Here is a 14,217-nt window from a genome sequence, read left to right on the forward strand (position 1 = left end):
AAGAGGCTCTTTAGTTAAATGATAATAAATACTGAGCTTAGACATTCATAAATATAGTTTAACATCAGAAGATGAGCTATGGGAAATTCATCGTAAAAGAGATATGAAATGACATTTTCAATTTCATTAATAAATACTAATGCAGTAATACTTTTTTTAAAAAAGGTAATGTTGATCCTTAAACTGATTCTTATTGAGTCATTGTGTTCTGTGGAGCCAACACTGCCTCTACTGAGGGTGAGTGAAGCAGCTAAGAGCATTTATGAAAATCACTGTGGACCTGCTTCAGGTACTTCTGGATCCCTTGTACCTTCAGAGCCTCTAGAGATGTGCTGCTCTCACATTTTTATGCAATTTACACATGGTCTTGTGAAAACTGTCAGGCATAGAACAGATCTTGGCTCCTAGTGGGAGGTGGGAATGATGTAGAAATTATCATTGACTGTATCAACATGCTCACATCTCAGAAATAGTCCACTGAGTGAAAGACGCGAACTACAAAGTACGTAAATTATGATAGCTCTTTAAAACAGTCACACTGTTTATGAGGCCAAACATGTATATATAATAAGCATAAAAAGTGGACAAGTGGGCATCACCCTAACTTCATGACACTGGATGCCTCTAGGCAGGCAGCGTGGAAAAGGAGATCTGGACAGCATGTAAAAGGAGCTTCAACTGTTAATCACACACAGGAAGCAAAATGTTAACATTTTGAAAAATCTCTGCAGGGAGAAAAGGGTGTTTCTTAGGCAGGTCTGTAAACTTTTCTTTATGGTTGAAATGTTTCCTTTAAGAATAATGTTGAGGGACTTCCCTGGTGGTCCAGTAATAAGATTCCACCCTCCCAATGCAGGGGACCTAGGTTTAATCCCTGGTCTGGGAACTAGTGAAAGACGGGGAAGCCTGGCGTGCTGCAGTTCATGGGGTTGCAGAGTCAAACACGACTAAGCGACTGAAGAACAACTGGGAACTAGATCGCACATGCTGCAACTAAAGATCAAAGATCGTGTGTGCTGCAACGAAGATCCAGTGCAGCCAAATAAATAAATGTTTTCAAAAGGAATTTTTAAAAATTTGAAATGAAAGTAATGTTGAATTTTCAAGGACATTGAGCCAATGTGCTCACCGTGAACACAATGTGAATGGTGGTGTTCATTGGGGGATCAGCAGTCACACTGATGAAGGGCTGAACAAGGAGAGGTCCAGAGATGCTAGTTGAGAGGATCAATGAAAGGGACCTTATTTTCAGGGATAAAATTATTCAGATCTAACGGGGATAAAGTGTCAGGCTCTCTTTAATCCCATGTTTCTTTCATTTGATGTTATAACCACCAATAGAAAGTCTTTAATGAGCAGGAACTTCACCGAGACCCAACACTCTCCCAGGGAGTTGTTAAAACTGGTCTCTTTCTGGATGAACCCGTTTTGAAACCATCCATGTTAACTGGTAATACATGGTACTTTAGTATTGCATCTACTTACCTCCCCCAGGCCTCCACCCCTGCAAAAGTCTTCGTTTATTCATTTTACATACAACCTGGTCATAAAACATACAACTGTACTTAAAACCACTGGGCTGGCATTCAGACAACATAAGTTCTAATTTCAATTTGGCCACTTACTGATCCTTTGTCAACTCTAAAGAAAGCAGCGACCTCTATGACATTTACTTTTCATTTTCTTTTTAAATGGGAGATATAGGAATGCTGCCTATTTCAAAACAATGAAACAATATAAACATAGGGTTTACGTTTATTTACCTTGGAAGAGAGTACATTTTTATTTATTTTAGGAAACATGAGATAATGAGAAAAGTCTTTTTTTTATTTGGTTAGCTGCTGCCCATAAGAACTGTTGTACACTTCCCAGATGTCCCTTCTGAAACGTTGTTTTTCTCCAGCATTATAGTTCTATCACAGTAGTTATTTCTACATTGCATTTTCAAATCCTCCTCATTAGATTTCTTCTTTTATTCTTGCATTCTCACTCTGCCTCTCATTACATGGTAGGTGCTTTATAAATTTAATTAATTAAATTAGACCAGATCGTAAAATTTCCCAAATTCGGAGTTATCCTTATTCAGGCATGCCATCTGCTGGTTCCCTGGTGTATCTGTTAGTCGGCCTGAATGCCTTAATCCAATAAATTAAAATTCATGTTGAAGCATTGCTGAGTTTGTGTGTTGGGCAATTTTCTCACGTTCTTCCACTTCCTGTGTGCAGGTGCTATTCTTTCATTGAACCTCTCCAGAATTGTTTTTCCTGCAACCTTCTTTTACCTGTTGGCCACTCTTAAAACCCGGAGAAATGGAGTTTACGTTGCAGAACCCCGGAGTGACCAGAACGATGTAACTGGGCATGCTCAGTAGGTTGGCCTGATTTAGAACACACTTATGGCTTGAATGGGGGCATTTAATGCTGTTTGTTTCAGGATTGGCTGCATCTTCGTCCCAGCATTATATTGAGAGATGGCAGCCTTTCCCACCCTCTGGGCGCTCACACTTTTCCATTTTGTCCGTGTGCCCAATTTTGGAACCAGCCCTCTTGGATCTTCCGGCCAATCAAGAGACCACACATTGTTGCCTAAGAGACCCCGGATGCCAGTGGAAAGATTTATAGGTAGTGATTGGACTGCTGGAAGGGGCGGGGGGGTGCTAGACGGAGTCACAGAAACAGGAGCTATGGCAACACCAGCGCTAGAGGCTTGAGGAGAAAGACTTGAAGAGAAAGAAAGACTTAAAGAGGTGAGAGCAGTGATCACTGCATGAAAAAGATGGAGACTCTTTTGAGAGCTCTTCTCTCAGGTCCTTCTGGGCTTCTCACGAGCCTTGACAGTGACCCCGGGAATTGCATTTTGCTCTGTGTTAGCAGTTAAATTACCAGATGCATCATATATATGAAATTAACAACCAACAGATAATTATTTCTATGCCTATCAAAGCACTAGCTCTTTGCATTGTTTTATAGTTTCTCTTTGTTTCCACCTAGTTGAATGTAAGATGAATTCATCTTTAAATCTAACCGTACCCTATTTCCTGATCATTTCCTGGTAATCTCTGTTTCCTTCTCTGATGATACTGCAGTGTACAATGGGTGAACTGTGTGTTAGTTCAGTTCAGTTCAGTTCAGTCGCTCAGTCGTGTCCGACTCTCCGCGACCCCATGAATCACAGCACGCCAGGCCTCCCTGTCCATCACCAACTCCCGGACCAAACGCCAAATAAAAAACCGATTCTCCTGAGTCTAACCCCAGTGCTGTTTCTAATGTTGAGTTTTGCCTTCTTTGCCACCAGCTTTAATCCTTAAACCGCCTCACCTCCACTATCGTGCTCATTCATTCAGCTGATTTAGTCAAGTTTTTATTGAGCACCTACTGTGTACTACTGAGTTTAGGGTTCAGGTGAGCGCATTCAGAAAACCACATTAGCACAGAAACACCGGTTTCGTACCACATTCTCTGATCTGAAGTTCAGTGTGTCTGTACAGATAGTGCATGAAGGGAGAGAAAGGAAGATGAACCAAAAAGGTGAATTCATTTGTACCTAGATTAGCATGCTAAGGATTCTGTAGCCATTATCGAGTCTCTGAAGGTTTTTGAGCTGAAAAATGACTAACAGACCTTTTAAAAACTACTTCCCTGAGTAGAGTAGTGGTTAGCCAAAGCTGGGGAGTAGGGAAATGTGGAGATATTGATCAAAGGGTACAAACCTTCAGTTATAAAATGTGTAACTTCTAGAGACCTTATGTACTGCAGAGTGACTATGTGGTGACGGTGGTGGTAGTTTAGTCGCTAACTTGTGTCCCACTCCTGCAACCCCATGGACTGTAGCCCACCAGGTTCCTCTGTCCGTGGGATTCTCCAGGCAAGAATACTGGAGTGGGTTGCCATTTCCTTCTCCAGGGCGTCTTCCTGCCCAGGGGTCATGGCGACTATAGTTAATAATAACATATCATGTACTTGAAATTTGCTAGAAGAGTAGATCTCAAGGGAAATCACACACACAGAAGCGCACACATGCACACACACGCACACATGCACACACACACAGTGACTATGGGAGGTGATGGATATGTTACATAGTCTGATTGCGGTAAGCATTCCACAATGTGTACATATATTAAAGCATCACCTTAAATATATACATTTTTGTTTGTTAAAAAAAAACCCTCTTGTAACCTCCATTATAGTCAAGACTTGTCTTTATGCCTCTAATACAGACCTCATAGGTCTTTAGTGAAGTTGTGCAATGGTGACAGTGTGGAGAATGGCTTTGAAGATGGAATTGGAGGTGTGCAACCACTGGAACTTTGCCAGAGGACCTATCCTTGCCTTTAAGCATGGCACTAGAAGCACACTTTAGGGGTAAGGGCGATAAGCCCTTTTTCTTCCCCTTTATCCAAGGAAAAATTAAAGGGGAACATGCAAGGATAGCCATTAAGGGGGAAAGAGGTCATGAAAAAACAACAGCAAGCTTTGTATGTAGAAGGGGGAAGGCAACTTGCTTTGTCTTGTTATTTTTTTTGTATGTTGTATGAAAGTGTCTGAGTGGTCTGTGCTGTGAACCAGTGTGGGCATGCAGATATGCACACTGCCGGTCTTCTAGAAGGGACGGAGGAGAAAACTGTAAAAGGATAATGACAAAAACCAGGGCGGGGTACCTCCATTTGCCTGCTTCAGTAAGACTATTATCAAGAGGGCTCTTTTTCTCAGCCAGGCCCATCTGCTGAAAACCAAACTTTATTCAAGCTGATTTGAAAAAAGCCTAATTCAAATAATTAGAAGCTCTGAGGAACCAGGAAGGAAAAAAAAAAAAAAAACAATGCAAAACCTTAGGGAGGCCCTGGAAAAGCTGCTTTGTCCTAATCAGAAGTCGTGCTTAGAATCAGTCAGATTGTTTTCTACTCAAACTGGGAAAAGAGAGTTTCTCAGCTTACAACTGGAAAAGGCAATGTCAACCCACTGGCAAAGAGCTGGACACGACTGAGCAACTTCACTTTCACTTTTCACTTTCACGCATTGGAGAAGGAAATGGCAACCCACTCCAGTGTTCTTGCCTGGAGAATCCCAGGGATGGGGGAGCCTGGTGGGCTGCCATCTATGGGGTTGCACAGAGTTGGACATGACTGAAGCGACTTAGCAGCAGCAGCAGCAACTTACAACAGAAGTTTTCAACCTGGTGTAAGCAAAATGTAATGTTACTATGCATTTTTCTAGGGAGGAGATTCATAGTTTTCATCATATCCTGAAAGAGTTTTATGGCCTTGAAAAAAAAAAGATTAAAAACAATTGGTTTAAGGAATTCCCTGGCCATCCAGCGGTCAGGACTCTGTTCTTTCATTGCCGAGGGCCAGGGTCAATCCCTGGTTGGGGAACTAAGATTCTGCAAGCCGAGTGGCTTGGCCTTAACAAATAAATAAAATTTTTAAAAAATAAAAACACAAAACTTCAATCAGTTTAAATAGAAGAAAGCTCAAACATGCATAAATAGCAATAAAAAAGGAAATATGTGATTTTTAACTGTGCAGATCTAGACTCAGTGACCGTGCTTTATATATTTGCTTGCTCATGTGTATTTTATAGCAGCCAATTAATAATACTGTAATGAAATCATTTCTTACACCTTTGCAACTTAGCTGTTAGGAGCTAAGAATGTGAGGGCTCATCTGAACCTCCTCAGTTCCCCCTTATTCCAGTGGAGTGGTATCAGCAGGCAACTGCAGGAAGATATTATTTATGGTTTAAAACCTTGAGGTTTTAAAACATTGGCTCTATCTTCAGCTCTGATTTAAACCTGAGAGGGAATATTACATGTCAAATGAGAGTCACAAAATTTCAGATCTAACATTTGGGGGAATCCTCTGTAAGTCAAAAACTAATGGTTTTTTAATTTTAAAAAATATTTATTTTTATTTATTTATTTGGCTATGCCAGGTCTTAATTGTGGCGTGTGGATCAAACAATTGTCCAAGTGAGTTCTCTAGTGGTCCAGGGGACCTGGGTTCTATCCCTGGTCAGGGAACTAGATCCCACACGCCCTAACGAAGACCTGGCTCAGCCAGATAAATAAATAAAAATAAATATTTTTTAAAAGTTGTCTTATATGGTCAGGCAGGCAAATCCTGTGCAGTCCCCAACTCAGCACCGCTGCTTTGGATACAAAACAGACCTTCGGAGAGGAAGAAGGCACAAACAAACACTGAGGATATATACTGAAAATGCCATCAATCTACTTAAAATATCTTTCACCTTAAAATATTTTGTTGTGCCCCCTTCAAGTATAGGCTTTGAAGAACTCTGTAAATAACAGGAAGTTCTAAGAAAGTCTGTGGTGATATTATTTACTTTATTTTTTTTAACTTTTCATTTTGTATTGGAGTATAACCAATTAACAGTATTGTGGTAGTTTCACATGAACAATGAAGGGTCTCACCCATACGTATACATGTATCCATTCTCCCCCAGACTCCCCTCCCAGCCAGGTGCCATTGAGCACAGTTCCCTGTGCTATATCGTGGGTCCTTGTTGGTTATCAATTTTAAATATAGCAGTGTGTACCTGTCCAAGTCAATCCTAAAGGAAATCAGTCCTGAATATTCATTGGAAGGACTGATGCTGAAGCTGAAGCTCCAATACTTTGGCCACTTGATGCGAAGATCTGATGCATTAGAAAAGACCCTGATGCTGGGAAAGATTGATGGCAAGAGGAGAAAGGGATGACAGAGGATGAGGTGGTTGGATGGCATCACTGACTCAATGGACATGAGTTTGAGTAACCTCCGGGAGATGGTAAAGGACAGGGAAGCCTGGCGTGCTGCAGTCCATGGGGCTGCAGAGTCGGACACGACTGAGTGACTCCTTGCAAAAAGTTACAAAGCTAATAAGTTTTAGAGCCAGGATCCAAACTGTGTAATGTACAAAGTTTTGGCTGCAAACAATAGAAATAGATTCTAGCTAATGTGTGCATGCTGTGTGCTTAGTCGCTCAGTTGTGTCAGACTCTTTGTAGCCCGCCAGGCTCCTCTGTCCATGGGGATTCTCCAGGCAAGAATACTGGAGTGGGTTGCCATGCCCTCCTCCAGGGAATCTTCCCAACCCAGGGGTTGAATCCAGGTCTCTTGCATTGCAGGCAGATTCCTTACCGTCTGAGCTACCAGGGAAGCCCCTACAAGAAGGGTCTTCTAGCTGATGCAGGTGAAATTTATTGAAGGCTATCAGGTGGCTCACAAAATGGATAAGAAAGGATGTGTGTGTGCTAAGTTGCTTCAGTCGTGTCTGATTCTTTGTGACACTGTGAACTATAGCCCACCAGGGTCCTCTGTCCAAGGGCTTCTCCAGGCAAGAATACTAGAGTGGGCTGCCATAGCCTCCTCCAGGGGATCTTCCTGACCCAGGGATCAAACCTGCATCTCTTATGTCTCCAGCATTGGCAGGCAGATTCTTTACCACTAGCACCACCTAGGAAGCCCCTACAAGAAGAGTCTAAGAACAGCTTAACAGTCTACTCAGAACATCAACGGTACTTTGAATGATCACCTTGGCTGTAAAGTAAGGATAAGCCAGCAAAAGTTACCTGGCCTAGCTTAGTCTCATGACTGGGCAAGGGGAGGCCACCTTGATTAACCAACCCAGCAGACCCTAAACACTGAGGGAAAAGTAATTCCTCATGGAAATTAGAGTGCTTTAATCCAATGAAGGCAGACATAGGGACTTCCCTGGCTGTCCAATGGTTAGAATTGTTTCATAAACAAGGTTGAACATTGAAGAATTGATGCTTTTTAATTGTGGTACTGGAGAAGACCTTTGAGACTCCCTTGGACAGCAAGGAGATCAAATGAGTCAATCCTAAAGGAAATCAACCCTGAATATTCATTGGAAGGACTGATGTTGCAGCTGAAGCTCCAAAACTTTGGCCACCTGATGCGAAGAGCCAACTCCTTGGAAAAGACCCTGATGCTGGGAAGGATTGAAGGCAGGAGGAGAGGGGAGGCAACAGAGGTTGAGATGGTTGGATGACATCACCAACTCAACGGACATGAGTCTGAGCAAACTCTGGGAGATGTGAAGGACAGGGAAGCCTGGTGTACTTCAGTCCATGGAGTTGCAAAGAGCTGGACACAACTTAGTGACTGAACAACAGCAGTCATGGTTAAGACTCAACGTTTCCAATACAAGGGATGTGAGTTCCCTCTCTGGTTGGGGAACTGAGATCCCACATGCCGGGAGGCCACAAAAATGAAGGCAGACATATACAGTCCTGGGCGTCTAAAACCAGTGTATTTTCCCCAGTAAACCCAAATCTGTCCATATGTAAATTCTTGGCCTTGTCCATTGTACCATTCTACTTCTTAAATATGGTAGCAAGCTAGAGTCCTTGTTAGCTAGATGTCAGAAAGTTAAGAGAGGAAGAAGGAGGTCACAAGGGACAAAGGTGGAGTAGTTCAGATTGCACGGTGATTCTATAAATACTTCTTTCTGACCAATATGGTATGTTCTTAGCTAAGAGTGATTCTGGTTTTTTCCCCTTGGTCCAATGAAAATCAAACAGAGTTAAACAGACCTGGGTCTGAATCCCTGTTTCACCACCTACTGTCTGTATAACTCTGGGCGAAGCATGTAACTTCAATGAGCCTCATTTTCTTCATCTGTAAAATAAGCTAAAACCCACCACCTTACCATATTGTTATGGGATTTAATTGAGCAAACCTGTTAAGTGCCTGAATATAAATGTTCCTCTCCCCCTAGTCCCTGTCCCAGTGTACTAAAAAAGATTATATGGTGTTAGTATTTTTAGTATTCTGAAGATTGTCTGATTTATTTCTCCTGCAGGTATAGTTTTTCTTACAGAAGAATATCCAGTTATTTCATGATGGCATTTGCACCTCCAAAAAACACAGATGGTCCCAAAATGCAGACAAAGATGAGTACCTGGACACCCCTAAACCATCAGCTTTTGAATGACCGGGTGAGTAATAAGAACTATTTTGTTAGTTGAAATCATGCCTTAAAGGAAAAAAAAGCATTAAAAATTTGGTAATCAAAACATGAACAGGAATTGCTTAGGATTGTGTAGTGGATAAAGAAAAACAAAATGAAGATTTCTTCAAACTTTTTAATTGAAAAAAATTGAAATAAATTTAGAACAAAAAGAAAACTTTAATTGAGCTCCAGTTACATGGCCAGAGTTGGCAAGAGATACAGAGTTCCAGCTTAGAAAGAAAGATCTTAGGGGCTTCCCTGGTGGTCCAGTGGCTAAGATGCTCTGCTTCCAGGGCTGGGGCCCAGGTTCACTCACTGGCCGGGGAATTCAGTCCCACACACTGAAACTAAAGACCTTGTGTGCTGCAACTAAGACCCAGGGCTGCTAAGCTGCTAAGTCGCTTCAGTCCGACTCTGTGCGACCCCACAGACGCCAGCCCACCAGGCTACCCCGTCCCTGGGATTCTCCAGGCAAGAACACTGGAGCGGGTTGCTATTGCCTTCTCCAATGCATGAAAGTGAAAAGTGAAAGTGAAGTCGCTCAGTTGTGTCCGACCCTCAGTGACCCCATGGACTGCAGCCCACCAGGCTCCTCCGTCCATGGGATTTTCCAGGCAAGAGTACTGGAGTGGGGTGTCATTGCCTTCTCAGGGCAGCCAAATAAATAAATAAATATTTCAAAAAATATTTAGGGGATGAGAAGGCGGAGTGTCTGCCAGCTCCCTTCGCCTCCGTATCCAGCGGGCTCTCAGGCTCTGTGCGTCTCCTCCGGGGTCTCTGCATCCAGACCCCTCTTCTCCTGTGACTTGTGCGCATCCAGCTCCACGTTCCCAGTTCACACACTCACCCCCCTTCCCCTGGCACATTGCAGTAACCCCTCAGCTGGTTTCGCTGTCTCTAATCCATCCTATTCTGGTCCCAAAACGATCTTTCTAAAATACCAAGCTAATCCTGTGAAGCAAAACCGGTAACAGACTGCTCCCAAGGATAAATTCCACCCTACCCGCCGCGCACGGCACTGAGGACCCTTCGTGTGTGTCAGTCACTGAGTCGTGTCCGACTCTTGGGGACCCCATGGACTCTAGCTGGCCAGACTCCTCTCCCTGTGGGATTCCCCAGGCAAGAATGCTGGAGTAGGTTGCCATGACCTCCTCCAAGGGATCTTCATGACCCACGGATCAAACCCGGTGTCCTTTATATCACCTGCATTAGCAGGTGAGTTTTCTTTTTTTAATTTATTTGGCTGCAATTTTTGTTGAAGCATGTAAACTCTTAGTTGCAGCATGTGGGATCTAGTTCCCAGACCAGAAATCAAACCCAGGCCCCCTGCATTGGGAGCATGGAGTCTTAGCCCCTGGACCACCAGGAAGTCCAAGCAGGTGGGTTCTTTAACACTGGTGCCACCTGGGAAGCCTGAAAGCTTTTGTTAAATTTTATGAAAATTTCTAGGGAATTCCCTGGTGGCCCAGTGGCTCAGAGTCTGTGCTCCCAATGCAGGGGGCCTGGGTTCCATCTGTGTTCAGGAAACTAGATCCCACATGCTGCAAGAGTTTGCATGCTACAGCTAAAGAACCCACATGGCACAATTAAGACCCAGTGCAGTCAAATAAATAAAAATGTTTAAAAATTTCATGATAATTTCTAGACGAGCAATGATAAGAGAAATAACAATTTCTATTAGAAATGATATTTATTTTGTTGTTCAGAACTCCCATTTTATTCCCTTCCTCATTTTTATTTTGGTTTAGTTAGGTTCTAGTTTGTAGTAAAAGTATTTTCAAAAATCTTAGCCTACCATACGTAAAACAGATAGGCAGTGGGAATTTGCCTATCTATTGTATGGCTCAGGAAACTCAAACAGGGGCTCTGTATCAACCTAGAGGGGTGGGATAGGGAGGGAGGTTCAAAAGGGAGGGGATATTTGTATACCTATGGCTGATTCATGTTGAGATTTGACAGAAAACAACAAAATTCTGTAAAGCAGAATCCTTCGATAAAAAAATAATTAAAATTAAAAAAACTGTCAGATCACTATGTTGTACACCTGAAACTAAAATTATATTATATGTCAATTTTAATTCAATAAAAATTAAATATAACACACACAAAAATCTTGGCCCGTGTATATACCTATATGTATGTGAATGAATGTATCAGTACTTGGACACACATGTGGAATTTGCACATGTATACAGCAAACTGTTAATAGTGTGTGCACATGTTCTCAGTCTTGTCCAACTGTTTGCAACTCCATAGACTGTAGCTCTCCAGGCTCCTCTATCCATGGAATTTTCCAGGCAAGAATATTAGAGTGGGTTGCCATGCCCTCCTCCAGGGAATCTTCCCATCACAGGGTTTAAACCCATGTCTCTTTATGTCTCCTGCATTGGCAGGTGGGTTCTTTATCAGTTGAGCCACCAGAGAAGCCCAACTATCAATAGTGGTTTCCCCTAAAAGGTTGGACAACATGGAAGAGTGGGAGGGAAGTCTGTTAGAAGAGAGAGTTTTTGTTTTTTACTGTATACAGTACAATGATATTTAACAATTTAAAAAACAAATATAAGTGAAAGCGAGCCAAGAACAGTAATGCTGAGAATTGAAAAACACAGGTTCCAGATCAGCTGCACTAAATAATCTCCTGCTTGACTTCAATGAGTCTCTTATGCCTCTGATCTTTACTACCTGCCTTTGGAAATTGAGTGGCTTGGATCAGATGACCTCAAAGGTCCCTTCCAGGTCTAACATTCTGATTGTGTGAAAGGGGTTAAAAATAGATGCCCAAGTTTATAGCTGGGCAGACCATGTCCATATGATAACTTCAAGGGCTTTTCTACACTTCTACAACAGGGCATTTGCCAATGATCAGTGTAATTTTGAGGTCCTCTTTTTTTATTTTGGCCATACTGCACAGCATATGGGAATTTAGTTTGAAGGCCAGGGATAGAACCCATGCACCCTGCATTGCAAGCACTGAGTCTTAAACACTGTACCACTAGGGAAGTCCCTGGTTTTTGTTTCAATTTTGCCTTTTTTTTATTCTGTAGTGAAATGAGAAATATGAAACGGTTTCAGTCTAAAATAAACCTCTTAGGAGTTTAACTTCACAAGAGGCTTTAAGCAGAGAGGTTGAATTCAAATGTAGATGCCAAAATTATAGCATCATCAGATTACAAAATAATTCAGGCCTTGTGAAAATTCTGAGAGGAGGAATGTTTTATAAGTATGTATTTCTTTGCTGTCTAGTGTAGGATTTTTTTCCATCTAGTGTTTTAATTGAAAGTGATCAACATTTCTTTTTTTTTTTTTAATATGGTTCACACACGTAGTACAGTACACATGTAGTTAAAAGGGTGTTCTGAGAAAAAGGACCTAACCACCATCCATCGGTCATAATTTAGGAGCCCCAAAATGTCTTACGCCTCCATGGTAATGATGTCACATGGTGAAATATGCAACCACAGTGTCAACAGACTAAAATAACAACCATGGGATTTTGACTTAACAGCAGGCTCTTAGTAAACTGTGATGTAAACAAACTGCAGCATTCTGCAAGCAAAGACGATTCTCTCTAATGTTTTCCACTTGAAGTGATACTGTTTCCGGGCTCTTTTTTAATTTTAATTGAAGTATGGCTGATTTACAATGTTGTGTTAGTTTCAAGTGTACAGCAAAGTGATTCAGTTATACATATATATATCTATTCTTTTTCATGTTCTTTCCCTTATGGGTGATTACACTGTATTGAGTAGTGTATGTACTACAAGTAGGTCCTTGTTGGTTATTTATTTTATATATAGCAGTTTGTATATGTTAATCCCAAACTTCCAATTTATCCCTTCAACCCTCTTCCAGTTTTTTAAAATCAAAAATCTGATTGCAAATCCTTGGAATGAAGACTTGCTCCCAACCAGAGACTAGAAGATTCTGAGTCTGCCTGAGGACCTGACAGTTAAATAATTTGTTCCAAATTATACTTCTTGTCAAGGGTAGAGTCAGAAGCAGATCTGAGTTTGTCTAGTGTTTCTCTTTCTGCCCCTCATGCCTATCAGTTCCTACCTGACTCTAATCGCCTTTTGGTGAAGAACTGGATTTATTTGGACTCTGCTTAGACTTGGTCATTGGCCCTCTAAAGACCCTATCTCCCACCCTCTTTATTTTATTTTATTATCAATGACTGACTTTATTTACTATTTATTTATCTAAATATTTATTTTACTTTATTTGACTGCACTGGGTCTTCATTACGGCACGCAGGATCTCTAGATGCGGCGTGTGGAATCTTTTTAGTTGCAGCATGTGGAATCTAGTTCCCTGACCAGAGATGGAGCTCGGGCCCCCTACATAGGGAGTTTGGAGTCTTAGCCACTAGACCACCAGGGAAATCCCCCTGCCACTTTCTTGCTGACTCTCCACACCCCTTCAAGTCAGTGCCCCTTTCTTTCTGATGCCTTCTGGACACCACAATGGTCCTCCCAACCTCCTTTTGAAAGGAGGTTGTCATCCTGGGACCTAATTGTTTTTTTTTCCCCACTGTCAGGTCAAACCATGGGCAACAATTCATTGAGAATGTAGGGCCTGAGGTCAGAAAAAGGAAGATCAAGGTTGGGGGTCAGAATAGAAAGACCATGGTTCTAGCAGGGTTTCCTAGGTGTTAGTGATAAAGAATCTGCCTGTCAATGCAGGACATGCAAGAGACATGGGTTTGATCCCTGGGTCAGGAAGATTCCCCTCAGTAGAAAATGGCAACCCACTCCAGTATTCTTGCCTGGGAAATCCCATGGACAGAGGAGCCTGGCGGGCTATAGTCCATGGGGTCTCCAAGAGTTGGACATGACTAAGCATGCTTGCACCGCATGGCTTTCTAGTGAGGAACCAAGTATATTATTCAGCTGAACATACAGTCTGAAACCAATGATTTTTCTTTAAAATCTATAAAGGTAACCCTTTGGGCCTCTGCTTATCCTCTCTAAAACAGAAAAATTGAACAAAAAGATCTTAAGATTCCTTTTAGCCCTAAAATTCTATGACATCTGAATCTCTTGTTGTTCAGTCAGCAAGTGTTTTGTTGAGAGCCTCCCCTGGAACCTGTGGATCATATAAGGGAAAGTAGCTGTAATCTACCTGGGAAGCGAAAATGAACAGAATCACCTGGTGGGCAATAGCAAATCCTAGAAAGGCCAAGTGGAGCATAGGCTGCAAGTGGAGGAGGAGTTGGGAAGAGTGATACCAGTGGGTACCAG

At 42.1% G+C, this 14,217-nt stretch overlaps 1 protein-coding gene across 1 annotated transcript in view; it reads left to right on the plus strand.

Moving 5' to 3' along the window:
• The window catches only part of FBXO16 (F-box protein 16), a 60,096-nt gene that overhangs the window by 2,305 nt on the left and 43,574 nt on the right, over positions 1–14,217 (plus strand). The window contains exon 2 of the mRNA XM_055428079.2: positions 8,828–8,963. Within this exon, the coding sequence (XP_055284054.2) occupies positions 8,865–8,963 (99 nt within the window). The 5' untranslated portion in view covers positions 8,828–8,864. The remainder of the gene's footprint in view (positions 1–8,827; positions 8,964–14,217) is intronic.

This window comes from Moschus berezovskii, chromosome 7 (assembly GCF_049115385.1).
Source record: "Moschus berezovskii isolate FMDL1 chromosome 7, NW_MosBer_1.0, whole genome shotgun sequence".
Classification (NCBI taxonomy): Eukaryota; Metazoa; Chordata; class Mammalia; order Artiodactyla; family Moschidae; genus Moschus; species Moschus berezovskii.